This window comes from Hydractinia symbiolongicarpus, chromosome 8 (genome assembly GCF_029227915.1).
Source record: "Hydractinia symbiolongicarpus strain clone_291-10 chromosome 8, HSymV2.1, whole genome shotgun sequence".
NCBI lineage: Eukaryota > Metazoa > Cnidaria > Hydrozoa > Anthoathecata > Hydractiniidae > Hydractinia > Hydractinia symbiolongicarpus.
The window spans coordinates 18,979,592-18,997,832 of NC_079882.1; the positions used below are offsets into that span (position 1 = coordinate 18,979,592).

The 18,241-nt window shown below is 35.8% G+C and overlaps 2 protein-coding genes and 1 non-coding gene across 4 annotated transcripts in view; 2 read left to right on the forward strand and 1 right to left on the reverse strand.

The window, feature by feature from the left end:
* The window catches only part of LOC130654258 (syntaxin-7-like), a 34,378-nt gene that overhangs the window by 12,602 nt on the left and 3,535 nt on the right, over positions 1 to 18,241 (forward strand). Inside the window, exons 2-3 of one of the 2 annotated variants that reach the window (XM_057456808.1) lie at positions 16,740 to 16,804; positions 17,649 to 17,732. In XM_057456808.1, coding sequence (XP_057312791.1) covers positions 16,741 to 16,804; positions 17,649 to 17,732 — 148 coding nt within the window. In that variant the 5' untranslated portion in view covers position 16,740. Of the gene's footprint in view, positions 1 to 16,739; positions 16,805 to 17,636; positions 17,733 to 18,241 lie in introns of both variants that reach the window. The other variant, XM_057456807.1, reaches the window with a different exon arrangement.
* Positions 1,190 to 1,262, forward strand: Trnat-agu (transfer RNA threonine (anticodon AGU)). Its single transcript has one exon. It is a non-coding gene; the product is annotated as a tRNA-Thr (tRNA).
* Positions 5,487 to 6,502, reverse strand: LOC130654259 (glutamine amidotransferase-like class 1 domain-containing protein 1). Its single transcript, XM_057456809.1, has one exon. The coding sequence runs from the start codon at positions 6,438 to 6,440 to the stop codon at positions 5,775 to 5,777; it is 666 nt and encodes a 221-aa protein (XP_057312792.1). The 5' UTR covers positions 6,441 to 6,502; the 3' UTR covers positions 5,487 to 5,774.

The window sequence follows — 18,241 nt, forward strand, 5'->3', positions numbered from 1 at the left end:
AGTATAGTTGATTTAATCTTACACGCTATTAGCAATAGCATGCATTTAACTATAAAAATATTTTTACAACAAGAAAAAGAATACGTGTTGTACGATCTCAACAATATTGTGCCCAACAGAACAATGCGAAAAAAAGACAACTAATGTCAGAAGCCTAGTAGACTTTTCCAAAGAGAAAAACGCGGGCAAAAAGAAAACGAAGGCAACTCAGAGAAGAAAAGGGCCAGCTAACGTTAAAAAGATTCCAATCACAAATTTAATCAATCCACAAGCTTCTGCACAAACGAGAACACCATCAACGCAACCTATTCCACCTTCAGCAACAGTTAATAAACCAGCACCACCTGTACCAACAGATAATGGTTATGTCTTGTTCCTACTCAACTACACCCACAAAAATGTATCAACTTGCTATGGTTGTGAAGGAAAATTTCAGTCAAATATTCTATCAGACAATATAGAAAATTTAATCGTGGTTTCGAAAACTAAAAGGAGTTATTTCGACCCTACAACGAAAAAACAAACATTCTCTAATGAATTTAAAAACGTCTATTATCACTTTAATTATTCATGTTTGATCAGACAAAATAATTTTTTTGATGCTAGTTTCATTGTAGTTCCTGGTGATATAAAACCATTGTTGAGCCAGCAACATATTCGCATATTACGTGCAACAAATATTTCCGTATAATGAAGAAATATATACATATCAAAATGTGTTTTTATTATCGTTCATATTCAAATAAAAAACTTAAAAAAAATAATAAAAAAAAATCAGGGTATCGGGTCTCGGGTATCGGGTCTCGGGTATCGGTGGTATCAGGGTATTGGGTCTCGGGTCTCGGTGTCAGGGTATCGGGTCTCGGGTCTCGGGTATCACATAGGGTATCGGGTCTCACTTTTCTCATATGCCCTATTTATTACGCCCCTTTATTAAAATGTTCAATGATGGAGAGTAACGTCCATGTCGGAGATTATTGCGAGAGAGAGAGAGTATTAAACTGTTGAATTTATATTAGATGCAACAGCGCATGCGCTTGCTGATTACAAAGCAGAATCTAAAAAAAAAAAGAATTTCCCCGGAAATCTTCGAAATCAGGAAATTTCGCTCCCCTCGGAGGAGAAGCCTTGTAATAGCATAATTAAAATAACAGTTTTTATATAAACTTATTATAATTTCAGTGAAACCGGCGCTGTGGCTTAGCGGTTAAAGCGCCTGTCTAGTAAACAGGAGATCCCCGGTTCAAATCCGGGCAGTGCCTTTTTTACTTTTTTTATTATTTATTTGAAAATCCTTGTGGTGAATATCAAAAACGTTTACTAGATGTTTATCTACAAGTAGTGCACCAACTTTCTCATCATAAAGGCATAGAATTCCCTGGGAAAAAAAGTTGTGTTACTGAAGTAACTGGATTAATCAATCAACCTTATATTCCGAGGACAATGACAAAAAAGGATAAAAATCTATGAATTATAGAGACAACCAGGAAAAAATTAGCCAAAATAACTTCGCTGCCAGGACTTTTTTCTCATTTAAACCGTCCCTTTTTACCCTGGCCTTTTTTTCTCTGTCAAAGTCTAATAAACATAAGGGACAGTTGAATTTGCTTCTTGTTTGGTGTCTATCTACATTTGCTAAATTTCCATTTTTACATATACACATACAGTAGTATGGTGGCTGAGAACTGCCACACGAAAAAACTCTGTTTAATTGCGTTTTTAATTGATTGATTTATCCACCGCATTGGTACTAGTTATTTTTGCCGATCCTTGAAACTTCATCTTCTTCCTCATCACTCTCGGAACTACACGTTCCTAATTTATTCAGTTCTTCCAAAGAAAATTCTGGTTCAAAATTGAATGGTCTGAGAGTGGATAAATCAGGTATGTCATCGTTTTCATCTTCGTTAGAACTTGAATCGCTTTGAATTGTTTTTAATTGAATTTCTGCGCCCGAAGGCGTAGGAAATTCTTTAAAACAGTCGTTTTTTCTTTCGGAGCATTTTTTGAGAAAAAATCGACCCTGGGATTTCACGTTGGTCCGTCACAGATGTAAACTTTCTACCCAAGCTCCTTAACTACTGGGAAGTCTAGTATTGACGCTTCAGGCCAAAATTGGTATTTGTTTTCGACAAAATTTGGCACAGTTAACAAAAAAAGTATGCTGAACATAATGGTGGCATAATAATTTTGATTTTTGTCACCTAAATGTTATTTTAGGCCAAAATTGGTCCAAAAATTAGAACTACTTTATTTTCAACAAAATTTGGAACAGTTAACAAATAAAGTATGCTGAACATGATAGTGACATCAAAATTTTGATTTCTTTTTACCTAAATGTCATTTCAGGCCAAAATTTATCCAAAAATTAAAACTGCTTTATTTTTGACAAAAATTGACACAGTTAATAAAAAAAGTATGCTGAAAATGATGGTCACATCAAAATTTTGATTTTTTGTCAACTAATGCCGTTTAAGACCATAAACATTTCAATCGCAAGACTTTCAACCATGAATGATAGGCTGTATTTTTTGTTAGCAATTTCTTTTAAAATGTGAGTTTATTATGACACGTTTCGTTTTGTTTGCGTTTGTTGTAAGATATAATATCACTGATGGGCTTTATCTTCAGAGGTTCATGCACCAAACCCCTTCGAATGTTTGGCACAATAACACAACGAATTAGCAGGTTTTCATCAAATATTTTGGTAGCGCGCGGAAATTCTTAGAGCCCCCAGGGCTTCTTGTTTGATTTTAATTTAAACTTGTTTGGCATTTACTTAAGTTTTTAATTTAAAAAAATAAATTGAATTTAAAAAATTAAATATAAAATCTGGCTTGGCCAAGAGCTGCCATAGTATACCATAATGCAATTCGGACACCTGGTTTCTATATTGTATAAGGACATGTAGTGTTAAGCATCTTGTTGCTTTATTTTCATTAGTAGGTACACCTGGTTTCTATATTGTCATAAGCTTCTGTATTGTTAGACACGGACCTAATTTCGTGCTTAGTCCCCTACCTTACTTAGACGCTATTTTAAGAGCGGCGTGGTTTGCATTAAGGGTATGTACAAAAGAATAGTCTAAATAAAGTATCGGTTAATATATTTTACATATAACAACACACAATACAAACATTTCACCACCGCAGTTTTTCTATAACGTATCTGTAAGCTTCGCTGAATTCATTCGCTTTCTGTTCTTTCTTCAATGGTCAGGAAATCATCTACCACAACATCGACACCTGATTGCATCCATGACTTCTTCAATTTGAGCAATGTCAAATTCGACAGTTTTCATATTTGGTGACCAGGACATCGCATCTTACAAAAATAATGTTTAAAGATGTTAAGTGATGGAGTGTTTCGGCGCTCCCGGACAGAGTACGATAGCTATAACCACTAATCCACTCAAGAGGAATCGAACACTTTAACCGCTTTCTAGTTTTCCCAATCTACCTTGGGCTGCACAACCCCATGCCGAGGAGCAGTAGTTAAAATATGGCATGACAAGTCCATTAATTAATAAATTTTTGGTGTGAGATGTTAACAAGATGAAATGGTTTTAATTTTAGAATAATTAATCATGATTTTTCTACTTATATCATTAATGTGCTCTGAAGAATTTAATTCTTTCCAAAAACATAAAATACAGTCAAGTATTTCCTTCGTAAAAATAATCACCATATGCACAGAGAAGAAAAAACTGCAAACAGACTAATTAAAAAGCTTTGAAATAAACGACTTGCTGCTCAAGCAAACAGAGAATAATAAAAAAAAACAGCCACGCGAAAATGCGCAAACACACAATATACATATTTACAAGGTCTCACTTATCCAGACATTTTACTTCATGCTCCTTCGATTGCATTATGATCAAATATTATCATAAGATATTCATCCTTTTCAAAGGAATGCCCATGTAGTTGGTAGGTTTGTTTTCAACTTTTTCTTAACTGGCAGTGATTACCGAAAAATAGTGTCAGCATTTTTAAAAAATAATTTTGTTATTATTTAACCACAGAGGCCGACCTGCGAAAGTTCTGACTCCACCTGTGTAACAAGGGTATCCAAGTTATTACGGGAAGAAATAATTATTGTATCGTCTGAATATTTGAATTGGTGACAGAGTCATCAATATGTAAAAGAAAAAGCAGGGATCCAAACACAAATCCCTGCAGTGCGGTACGTCAAAAGCGTCTTCATGCAACAGATCCTGGGTTGTTCACGAAAGTCAGCTGCATTTGTTGCCTTAATTAGGACCCGAATCAGTGAAATGCAGCATCTCTGATGCCAAAACACCATACTTTTTAGGGGCGGATTTACACTTCGGCACTTGCCTAAGTAGAATTTGCCATCGCGAAAATCCTGTATGAAACTAGTAATTAGTTTAAAAGCAACACATAATTTTATTAAAATCGTCGAATAAGGTTTTATGCCGCCCAAACCAATGTTATAAATTTAATCCTCACTCAAGAGTGTTCGCCGAGGCTTAATTCTCCTTCGATGTGCTATGTCGCAGAACTATAGTTTTTACGGTTGTCAAACTACATATTGCAGCATTCTTTTGTGTTCTACCGTGAAAATCAGTCAACTTCGGCTGCCGCCGAAATGCGGACTTTTGAACCCTATTAAAACAAGAGAATTTGTGACGAAGTCGTCAAAAGGATAGGTGCGTGGGAATACTTACTTTCCTATTGTTAATTCTTCCAGGAAGCCTGTTTAATAGGTTCCACCAACTTCGGCGAGCTGCAATTCTGAAGTTCTTTCCCATTTAACTGGCCTGGAGGACAGGCAAAATTTTTTTACACTGAGAAGTCAATGTAAGGTGGGAAAATTACACTGGGTCGAAAATGTAATTTCTGCGGTTAGAATACGGACCACGCTTTTTGATTGGTTACTTCTATTGTTCTTAGCTCACGAGATTATTGGAATATTCTTTTGTTTTTAATATTTTGAGAAAGAGAAAAATATTTGTTGAAAACACTTGATCAATAAATGCTTAAAACTGGCGATCCTGCTTTTAACAGTCGCGAACCAATTCCGTCCAAGCCAGTAGCTTTTTTAAGTTTTATTGAACTAATTATTTTTTAAGACTCAATAGGAGCCCAACAAAATTCCTGCCGGCTGATAGGTGGATTAGCATCAGTAGTATTAGAAGAAAACTTTGAAGCTGGTTTGGAACCAAGACAATTTAGTTAAATTAGTTTAAAATTTTCTTTGGGTGAGATTTAAACATTATAGTACTCATTATTACATTATAGTACGATTTTAAAGTCCTATTACTTGGTCCCCTGTTTTTGAAAGCTTCCCAGTCTATAATGAATTTTGTTTCTGATCCTTTTCGTTTTAAGGAATCTCTTTCTCTGATGGCTATAGACTAATATGTACACAAAATTTAAGTTAGTGGGTATGGCATTTGTAGTAATCCCATTAAAATTAAATGGAAGAATGCATCCATATCTTGTGATAAGCAAAACAACAAATTAAAGTAAACAAATTTCTATACAATCAAGTTTAAAAAGAAAATTTCAAAATTAATTTATACAAATCACTAGTTATATTCAGAACAATGCTCATCAAAAGCGAAACTTCTGACACTGTTCTGACACTACGAAAAAAAAAATAAGAATTTATATTTTTTTCTTGGCTCACCCATGGGTGAAAACAGGTTTCTCCATATTGGAACTACTGTCAGAAATTTTTTCTATAATAAACATATTTATGTAATTATTAATGAAAAAATATATACACACTATGCTATCCATGGTACATTACTTCGACTTCCCCTGTCTTGCATTGCAAAGTAAAATTAAATTTTGCACAGCAGACAATGTTGACATGTCGTTCTGTCCAGTTATAATATGTCGATCTATAACAACGTGCATGCAATCATTCTTGCTACAGCTAAAAGTTGCATCATTCTCTTTTACAAAGTCTTCAATAATAATTGGTAATTCACTAAAACTTTCTAGTAAGCTAACTTCAAATAAGGAAGGTCCAGTTATAGAATACCCGGTAAAAGCCCAGGATGTTTTGTCCTTTCCTTTGACACCACACAATGCTCCAATACCGTGCCCAACTGCACAAATCGGTTTCTTATCTTCTATAAAAAGATTAATAATTTTGGCAAGATCCCTGTGTTCAGCCAAGTCATACAAACAACCAATTCCACTTGGAATCAAAAGGGCAGAATATCGCAGGGGTTCAACATCTTCAAGTTTCCCTGGAACAGAGAATGGCTTTGATTTAAACTCATTCAGCCACCTCCTGCTGTTATCATCAATTCTTACAAACTCAATTGGTTTGCCTTCAGGTGTCACAATGTAAACATTAAATGCAGAATGTGTTAATGTAAATGAATGAATGAACGACTGAGCAGAAACACCCTGTGGAGATGCACTGCAAACTATCAAACAGCTTGGTTTTTTATTTGACATTTGAACTGACACTATAAAAACAAACACAAGTTCCTCATACTGTGAATTATATTAAAAAACAGACAGTAGCCTATCGCGATGAAAGTATGTACTTTTAATTCACAATTTTCTTGACAGTCCTAAAGTAACTTCCTGATTGGAAACATTAAAAACCCAACAAATACACTATTTATAACTATTTTATTTCTATTTTTGTGCCCAGGTAAATAGATGAATTTTTTTGATTGCATTTTTAGTGGTAAGCTCTTTTGGCTCTAGTATTTGCTTGGCAGGAAAAAGGATAGGGGCACTAGGTAAAACTAAGTTATTTTTCAGCCCATTTTATCACACAAAGGCATTGTTAGGGCTTTAAATGAATCCAAATAAATCAGAAGACATCAATTACACTAATAGTTCAAAACCTCAAACGATGAGAAGAAATCCACAGGTAAAGACCTTTCTTCACCAAATTCTAGCATCTTTTTTCCTGTCATGCAAACGCCAGAGCTAAAAAGCTTAACTGCTAAAAAGTTAACAAATAACGTCACACTTGAATCCACATATAGCTATATATACACATTGTAAATTTTCAGCTACAGACTGCAAAAGCTTGTCTAAAATAAGTTACAGGTTGTTCTTCTCTATGTTTGTGCCCAAAGTATCCTGCAAAATAGGAGAAAAACACAGCTAGAATAAGAGATCATCTGCAGTTTTTTCGTAAGCCACAAAGAAATGTTACATGTGTAGCTAGGCTAGCTAGCTAGACTATACCAACTTTTACACGCATATGGAGATATAGTGTGGCTAAAAAAATATTTGGCTTATATAAGTACGCGGAGAAACAAATTTAATATGAAATCTAAGGAAAATGAAAAGGCTCTCTCTGCCCTGCAGAATTCAAGAAAATTCAAATCATGATGACCATTACGTAATGTGTCTCGATCTCATAAAAAAGCTGAATAAGTAAGTAAATCAAATGACGGGAGGAAAATAAATAAATTGTCGGAAGGTTAGCAATATATAACACCGTTCAAAATGCTATCTACTTACTCTATCATTTACTATAGTACTTCTGTACGCTCAATATACTTCTGTATTCTCCTACCGTAAATGACGAAACAAGCGCCCCCTGCCGAATAACCGCCCCTGCCGGAATAAGCACCCCCCATAGCGACACGGGGCGCTTATTTTATTACCACCCGGCTATTAGAAGGGGCGCTTATATGAGAAAAAAAATAGGTTTTGTTTAAATGTATTTTACTAATCAATGAAAATGACATTGTCACAGGCAACACCCGAGTTCCTCACATACAGTCGATTTAGACCAGGAAGACGAAGACGAAAACATTGAGAAGATAGATTAGTTTTTGTTTAGATGTTGTTCGTTAAAAGTGAAAAAAAATGAAATGAAATGACACATTTTACTTGTTTTTATTTTAGTAAAGTTAATAAGCGCCTCTGCTTTAATAGACGCCCCTGCCGAATAACCGCTCCTCCTAAACATGAAAATCTTAAATAAGCGCCCCGGGCGCTTACTCCGTCAATTACAGTATATGCTTTTATATTTTGCTAAAGCAGCTATATGCCTTTTTATGGGTAACCGCTAACATCCCTTAGACTATGAAGTCTCTAAGACATTTGGATCTCTTCGCTTTTCTCCAAGAATGTATTTCAATCTGTTCCAAGTTTGAAATTGTAAAATCCTCTGGATATTTGTGTTGCGCTAAGAAACCGTCCAGACACCCAAATTTGCCCAAATGTGAAATGTTTTAAATTTACTAACCACAGAAAGTGTTCTTTATGATTAAATTTGGGTAATGTATAGATTGCGTAACTTCAATGTAAAGTCACAAACGTTTTAATGTAATAGACTCTCGCGAAGTCAGACTGATTTTAAATTTCTTCTGAATTTTCTTATTTAGCTAGGATAAAATCATCTGCTTTAGTCGTACCCTGCAAAAGTCAGACCAACCTGGTCCCCAGCGCATCTTGTATATTTTTTAACATCGGATGGCGCTTGCCGTCTCGGTTATAGAAAAGAGACAACAACCGCTGGGGGGACGAGGTTGAAGTCAGACAATTCGCTAATTTGCTAAAGATTCTTGTTTATAAAAGAATTATTAGTACAAAATTTTTTTTGAATGTTATCCAAATAAATCGCAAAAATAAGTAATTAATTTGTTCTCAAGCAGTACTTTAGTTTTGTGGATTAAAATGTGGTATGTATTACATCTTCGATGTAGGAAACATATAAAAGTCCCGAATTTAAGTTTAAAACACTTTTCCGTGTTAAAGATATATTGTTGAAATAAAATTTTGAAGCTATAGGCTTAAGAAAATGAATACCACCATATTTTAATGCTGTTAAACAATGGTGCGTTTGTATAATATTTAGAGTAAATCAATAAAAATTTAGTCAATATATGATATACTTGTGACTACAAAAATGAATCAAACAAAAAAAATAGAAACTGTAAATTTTTATGTCGAATACTTCTCACCAACATATTTACGACATATGACTAATTCATTTGAAACTAAAACTTTGAGATGTTTAAAATTTTCAAAAATAAGCTTGATATATCGTATAAACTGTGACGCAAGTATATACACAGAATCAAATCAAATCAAATCAAAGAATGATGTTATTGAATCTTGTTCAAAAATTCAAATGTGCTCCGGTCATGAATCTGGGTGCGAAGCTGCTATACATGCAATGAAAGATGCATACTCTAGTGAAGAAGCCGAATGTGTCTTATTAGTTGATGCTGCAAATGCCTTCAATACCTTGAACCGTAGTGCAACACTTCATACCAAGATCATTTGCCCGATTTTAGCAACATACATCAACAACTGCTACATAAAGCCTGCGAGACTTTTTGTGATTGGTGGAACTGAACTGAGTTCAAGAGAAGGTACCACTCAAGGCGACCCGTTGGGGATGGCCATTTACGCAATAGGACTCACACCATTACTTGATAGAATGAAAAACATTGCTGATATTGATATGAAATTGGTAGCTTTTGCTGATGACTTAACAGCTGTTGGAAATTTTTCCACCATTCGGAAATGGTGGGACGAACTCATTGTGGAAAGCCCAAAATTTGGTTACCAACCACAGCCAAAGAAATCATGGCTAATTGTGAAAGATAAGAACATTGAAGGAGCAAAAACACACTTCAAAGAAACAAATATCCAAATTACATGTACAGGAGAACGACATCTCGGAGCAGTTATTGGCAGTGAGACTTTTCGAAAAGAGTACGTTGAAAACATTGTCGCGAAATGGGTGAAAGAAATCACACTAATTTCAGAAATAGCTGTTATCGAACCACAAGCAGCTTACACATGCTATGTTAGTGGATATCAACATCGCTTCACATACTATTTACGGACCATCCCAGAAATATCATCATTACTGCGACCAGTGGAAAGTGTAATAAGACACCAACTGTTGCCGGCTATTACTGGTGGTCATATTGTAAACGATGTAGAGAGGGAGCTAATGTCCTTGCCACCACGTCTCGGGGGTCTAGGAATAAAAATCCTTGAGAATGTTTCTGACACAGAATACGAGAATTCTCGGAAAATGACGACGGAGCTCGTAAATATTCTTCTCAGACAAAATGAAAATGCGAACGAGATCAGCAAAACGAAAAGCCAAATAAAGTCTGAGAGAAATAAAAGCCATCAAAACATTCTGCAAGGACTATTGTCACAAATGGATGAAAGTGCTAAGAGGCAGAACGAAGCAAATCAGGAAATAGGTGCGTCAAAATGGTTGACGACTCTGCCAATAAAAGAGAGTGGTTACTACCTCACAAAGGAGCAGTTTTTCGACGCATTGAGAATTCGATATAACTGGGAATTACCCAGGTTACCATTTGAATGTGCATGTGGCTCAAAGTTTGATCTTGCTCATGCGTTATCCTGCAAAAAGGGTGGGTTTGTCACACAACGTCATAACGAAGTTCGTGATATAACTGCTCAGCTTTTGAAAGAAGTGTGTAAAGACGTACGAATTGAACCGATGCTTGCTCCACTACAAAACGAACGCTTTGACCAGAAAAGTGCGATCACATCCAATGAAGCCCGATTAGATGTTAGCGCACTTGGTTTCTGGATTCCTGGCCAACGGGTATTCTGCGATGTCAGGGTCTTTTACCTTAACGCCCAGAGGTATAGGAACACAGAAATCAAACGTTGCTATGAAAGAAATGAGCAAGAAAAGAAAAGGTTATACAACGAAAGGGTTTTGCAGGTTGAAAATGGTTCTTTTACACCTTTGGTGTTTTCTACACACGGTGGGTTAGGAAGAGAATGCAAGAGATTCTATCAACGTCTTGCTGAGTTGATAGCAGATAAACGTGGTATACCAACGTCTATCGCTACGACGTTTGTCAGAACGAAAATTTGCTTTTCGTTACTCCGATCGACATTGCTATGCCTGCGTGGATCAAGATCATTGCGGCGGGATGTTAACATATCTGATATCGACAAGTCTTTGACCAACACACTATCTGAAATAAGGGAATTCCGATAGCCGAAATAGTATTATATATATATTATATATTTTGAGCGGCGGTCTCTCGCTATAGAAATAGACCAAAACAAAATTATATAAAATAACGTATGTTTGAATTTTCAAGGTATCAAGCCGAATAAACGGATGATACTATGTAATTTTATAATTTCTAAATATAATATATATAATTTAAAAAAAAGTATATACACAGCCAAAATCTAGTCAAATGGAAAAAATGGTAAAATTGCTAAAAAAGTGAGTAAAAATCATTATAATGGTGTTATCGTTTAAAGCGTTTTGAAGTACAATAAGTTTTAACAATCGTTATCAAAAATATTATTAATTACGTTGAACCTCCCTCTACTGGTCATAAGCACTATGAAAATTACAATCCAATACAAAAAATTGTTTAAAGTTCCTTCCACATGTACTCCAATTTGATTTTTTTTTCTCAAAGAGAATTAATGTTTGTTGAAGTTTCATTATCACACAATACACAGATGTTTTGCACTGTTACTTCGCCCATGGAACTGCTTACAACATCGTAACCAAAAACAATGCTACAGTTTCATTGGCTGTCCAACTCAGGCACTTTTATTTCCAAAAAGATAATCTGATGTTCGCATTTTCTTGTATGTAACATTTCTGTTTTTAGTTCGCTGTGTAGATACTGGAGTTCGCTCCTTTTTAGAAATAAAGTCAAAAGACCACTTAGAATGGTAGTCTTTAAGGTTATAAAATACCTGACTGGAGACTGAATGACTGTGATAATGACAATAAAGCTGACAGCAGGATGAGCATGACAAATAAGAAACTGGTGACTTTTTTTCTCCACCTTCTCGGAAACTTAGGGGTCTTATAGATCCCATAGGTTCCATAGACCCTATAGGAGCTGGAATTCCTATAGGCTCGAGGGATCTTGAAGACACTAGCGATAGTATAGACTCTAGGAACCCAAAAGGCTCTAGGGAGCATATAGGCTTTCTACATATTATATAGCCTAAAAGGTATAACAAAATGCGCCGAGTGCGAGGATTTTTTAGTTTATTTCAGCTGTTGAGTCCTGTAGTTTTGTTACAGTCTCAGTTTTACTAAGGGTCTAGTATAGTCTAAGAGCGTTAACTCCAGTAGTTACGTTTCAGCATGGGCCGACCTATAGTCTCGGGGAGTTTATGTGTAGCAGCGTATAGCGGCATATAAAAGAACATATAGAAGCATATAGAAGTATATATATATTCTATATACAATAAATAAGAAAGTCGATATTGATCGCATTTTGAACGGTGTTATACATTGCAATCGTGTCGGACTGTCGGTGGTGTGATTATCTTTTTATGTACTTAACTTTTCTTTTCATTCTAAATTTCACATATACATAAACTATTTGTTGAGGAGGAAAACTTATGCTGAAAATCTTAATCTATTAACTGCCTAAAATACATGAGATGACGGGACTCGAAAGGAGGGAAATGCTATATAGCTGGCTAACCAAGAGTTTAAATACAGGAGTTAACCACAGTTTCAGCTAGCTAGCTAGCTATAACCATTGTTTACATAAATCTTCTTTTTTTATTTCAACGCTCTTATTGAGAATTAAATAAAGGAAGTAACTGTTATGAATTAAGGCTCTGACCGTGAAGAAAAGTGAAACAATCTTATTACATATTTTATAATTCCCGTAGCCAAATTCACTATGTTTATGTCCTTTTTTCAATACAGAAAATGAGCCAAAAACTTAACTGTGAAGAGGTGTATTTTTAAGAATCACTTTCCCTCCCTGGTTAGATTAGAAGAGATAGTTGTGTAGTTAAATGTCAAAACATAAAAAATGTTTTGTTGGAAGGAACCACTAAACAAACAACTGACTTTAGCCTAGACTTTAACCTGATGCTCTCCCTTTACTAAAAAGCTAGCTTTGTGGATTAATGTAATGACTTTGTTTACTGATTTTTTACTCTTCAAATAAAAATTCTTTAGATAAAAATTTTGCATTCATTGTTGGGGGAAGCCACAAAGCCCCTTTACTACTTGTAAAGGGAAACAATAACTGTCCCTGCTTTTATGCCAGAGTGTGAACAGAATAACTTTAAACTTTGATATTTTTCTGGTGCCAGCAGAATAAGTGGGGTATTTATTTTGCCAGTACTAACTACCGGCAGTCTAAACTAGGGTATTTATTCTGAACTACTGACAGAATATTTCAGAAATTTAGTTGACACTTTCTGACCTTCTCTGCTCTTTAAAGGTTACCTCTGCGAAAAATAAATGGAGCTAAACTGCAAGTTTAGTTCATGTTAATTGTGATGACAGAAGTACAGTTCTTTAGCATTGTGGTTGGTATACATTAGGTTCACCTTAATCATTAAGGATGTCATACCGAGCCTTGCACAATGGGAGTGGTTTCTACCTATAGACCTGATCTTAAAGGTTGCCAGAAATATTAGTTTTACTTGCCTGTAAAGGAGCTGGACCCTACCCAGGTCTTGATTATTGATGGTTGCATATAAGAACTGAACACCCCACACTGCACAAGTTCTTCAGATGTACCCTACAGCTTACATTTACCCTGTAGGTAGCCTCTAATTTAATTGGTGGGCGTGTTGGGCCTCTTTCGTCAGCCGTTTAGGCAAGTAATGTGTAGGGTGTTTATACATGTGTCCACCATTTTTGCTCATGCTCATTGAGGTGCGCCTGATGCTCAGGGCATATTAATCAGAAGCATTTGAATAGGAAACATGCGCCTGACGCTCAGGACATATTGATGCTCCTGACGCCCAGGGCATCTCTCACACACCTGACACTCAGGACATATTGATGCTCCTGACGCCCAGGGCATCTCTCATACACCTGACGCTCAGGACATATTGATGCTCCTGACGCTCATGGCATCTCTCATACACCTGACACTCAGGGAATGAATAAAAACACCAGTAATTAGCATGTGCCTGGCGCTCAGGACATGTCGATGCACCTGACGCTCAGGGCATCTCTAGTGTAGTGATTATGTGAATAGGAAACACACGCCTGACGCTCAGGACATGTTGAAGCCCCTGACGCTCAGGGCATCTCTCATACACCCGACGCTCAGGGTATGAATAAAAACACCAGTATTCTCTCACAACTGACGCTCAGGGTATGGAAGAAAACACAATAATTAGCATGTACTTGACGCTCAGGACATGTTGATGGATCTGACGCTCAGTACATCTCTTCTGTCTCATGCACCTGACGTTCAGGGCATGAAGACGCCTATAATGCATATCCTGACACTCAGGATATGCATTATATATTTATGCATATCCTGACGCTGAGGATATGCATTATATATTTGTGCATATGACGAAGCACGAAGAAGGCACCTTTATTCCTACCCATTCCCCCCAAAATTACCATAAATAAATAAATCTGTGCACACTAAACGTGTTGTATCTACTCATTCCAATAGAAATACATTGTTTCTGTCAATTTGTGTTATTATTCTGGAGCCCAAAGCAATTAAAGTTAATTGCATATGAAAGAGCTTGAAAGGTTGTCTAGGAATTTGAATATTTTTTTTAAAAATTCTTGATTGGTTCTTTAGAATTTGGACTAAGAAGATTTACTAATTATGCATGATGTCATAAGTCTGCTCTGCAAGGGAGTTAATTTTACATTTTTGACAAGCCATAGAGAGTTAATAATGTTTTCTAGCCGTTCACTTTGACGCGTTAACATTTTTAAATAAATTTTAATATTTAGTTACCGTTATGCTCAATGCATACTCATGACGTCATAATTTTGCATAATTAGCGCAACTTTTAAGACAAATATCTCGGATACGGATAAAAAATTTTCAAAAAAATAAAAAGATTTCTAGAGAACTTTCAAAGATCTTTCATATGAGCTTAACTTGATTTTTCACGTGAGGTAACCTTTAAGAAGCATTTGTAAATGCTAGCTAATCCACTAAGTGATTCTTTATGTGCAAGAAGCAAAAAAGTAAGCAGGCTGGAACCTACAAACCTTTTTGTAATTTCTCTGTGTTCAAATCAACCACCATTACTGAAATCGCACTTTGAAAGATGCATTGTGGCAAAAGCTTTTGGCAGGAAAGTTTACTGCCTGCAGGATAAATTTTATGATATTCAGCTAGTACCGGTGGAATATTGAACCAGGTTAGTCTTAAGTTACTGGGAGAATATACAGTCTGAATAACTTTCTACCCTTTCTCCATGCTAATGTTATACAAGATATATACATGGTGGTGAACCTACAGTTCACCACATGGTAATTGCGGTTGCTAAAGCTAGCACTTCTATATGTCTGTTGAGAGGCTTGAATTTTGATATGGCATCCGGTACTCTAGTGTCAGTAGAAGCCCAATGTTTATCCAAATACAAGATGGTAGGCCAGTGTGAGGGGTCACAGGGCATGGACATTAGTGTTATCCTTATTCCAAGCTCTAAAGGTGCTGCCAGGGACTGTGGTAGATCTTGGCTCCCAAATTCCTTGTCTACCTTAGCTCTCATAGTCAATAAATAGGAGCAGATAAAGTCAACTAGTTCCCCCTATCATTCATTGTTGACAGTTTGGTTTGCCCACCCACCCACTCCTTTATCAAACCAATCACTCCTGCAATCAACAATAGCCTACATATCAACACGATAATTGGGCCATCACCTACAAAACCAGTATATCTGCCTCAGAGGTTCTATGACGAACAGCGGTCAACAACGCTGGACAATCTGCGACACTCGATAGATGGATTGGTTGGCATCAAAGGCGTAGGCTGGCTTATACCAGTGCTCTAGCCACAAGGTGGTGATCTAATTATGTGATTTCGAGGGTGATTAATTTGGCTGCTAGTGGTTACCAAGTTTTTCTTCCAGAGATAGAAGCACTGATGTGATGAAGTAGTGAGGATGTCGGGCTTTCTTTGTCAGCCAAATGGAATGAAGATGCATTTGTTTCCCTAACAAAGGAGTTGCATAATAGCAGGTAGTAGGCATTTCCACAAGATTTGCTGAGATGTAGGTGATTCCACGAGAGTCACTGAGATGTAGGCGTTTTCACAAGAGTTGCTTAGATGTAGGCATTTCCACAAGATTTGCCGAGTGTAGACGTTTCCACGAGATTCGCTGAGATGTAGGCAATTCCACAAGAGTTGCTGAGATGTAGGCATTTCCACGAGATTTGCTGAGTGTAGGCGTTTCCACGAGATTCACTGAGAGGGTTGTGTTTCCATGAGAGAAGTCGGTGTTTCCACAAGAGACGCCCCAGGTGAGTTAGCATTTCCACGAGAGACGCAGACCTAACCAAGAGTTGCGCATTATGGGTAAGGTTGGAAACATACGCATCTGGTTTGGGCCTCTCAAGCACCTGACATCCTCCCCCCTTCCCCAAACAACTAGTTAACATGAAACAAGAAAAATATACTTCTATACATAGCATGTTGTTATTTTTGTTGTTGCTTCACAATCATATCAATTAACAATTTATTACATTTATTATAACAGTTCTATAGGGAATGTACTTTTAGTATCATTTATACTATATAAATCGTAAAAATTCTAAGTATTAAAATTAAAAACTGATTTCCATTAAAATTTAGTGAAAATTTAGACATGTATATATTGTATAATTTTTCAAAGATGAGAGTATTTCATTACAAATCATATGGCCTTATGTATGCAAAAAGTTTTTTTAAAGAGGGAAACTGCAACAATTATTCTGTTTTGTTTAGGTGTCAGATATTATGTAGATAATTAGGCATTTGTTATATTTTTTGTTTAAGAAATATATAGAGTAAAAATAAATATGTCAAGAGGTGATTTTGGATCAGGTCAAGGGTATCAATCTGGATATGGTGTTGAATCAGGAGGTAAGGACACGTAACCCTATTTGGTCCGGAGGGTGGGACATATTCCTGAATGTTTTTTTTTTAATAACTCCTTAATGATGCTGCATGGCTATGATACTTACTGAGTTTCAGTATTTATCTATTAGACACCTGCATGCCAAATTTTTAGGTCCCATGTCTTTCAGAGGCTCTGATATTGGCCATCACTTGAAACTACCCCTAAAAATCTCTATGAAACCCTTATAATGGAAAAAATATAATAACTGTTGTTAGGATAATCCTTAAAATTGGAACTTAGCACAACTTTGTTTCGTTGACAAAAATCATTTTCCATGTTTTGGACACATGATTAATTCGATTTCCCGATTTTTTTGGAATTTACCCGAAAATCGGATAAAAAAATGGATTTTCGGGTAATTTTTGTCAATTTTTCCTGCGATCTATGTAAAAACCGGAAAATATGTTAAATAACTTTTATGTAGCTTTCAGAAACTTTAAACAGAATGTAAAAATTCGATCTAGAACTAAAGTAATTGAAGCAGATAATAACATTTTTAACAAATTTCAAGCATTTCATGACGTCACAGAAAATGTGCTGATGCAAGCAAAAACATTATTGCTGACATTTTGTTCCTTTTGTGACGTACTATAAGTGTGCTAAGTTTGATTCATTTGAACAAGCCTATAAAAAGTTATTAAGGGGGGATGGGTTTTCTGGATTGCAGATTTTAATTACATAACATCTGTACTACTTTTGACAGTTTAAGGTATAAGATCTTTTTTTCTAAAAATTAGATTAAATTAAGATTTCTTAGAAAGGAATTAAATTTTTGTAGTGACTAACGTATTTTAGGTTCTTTTGTAGGGTTCAGCAGTAGAAATGGAGATAGCGAATACATAAGGCTGTCAAATTGTGTCAGCAATAACATCCAACTTCTAACTAGAAAAAGTAAGTAAAACAACTTTCATTAACACCTCCCCCCCCCCCCCCCCCAAGTTAAGTTGAAATGTGCTGTAAAGAAGAAAGAAAGACAATTTATTGGTGTTGAAAAATTAGAATGATAAAAACTGAACTTTATGAATATTTTGTTCTGATGAATCTGCCTTCCAACTTTAAAGTATTGGATGGCAGATTTTGACTAACTCTTGACTTTTACCATTGTCAATTGTCTGGCAATGGTACGTAATTAATTTGGCAAGGTCGAACATCTCCCTAAAATATATAGTTATTATTGTCTTTGTGTGTTCACTTTGTAAAAGATATATATTTTTATTTGTTTTTGCTGCACATGTAATTGTGTAAATGCTGGATCACTTTAAAAAATTGAAGCCATACTACTGTCTGCACAGCAATCTAATGCTATATTTGTTCATAGTACTATAAATTAAATTGCTTGTAATCTATATTGAAAGTGCCCACAAGTAAATATTTGAATGTCTGCTTATCATTTTATGATA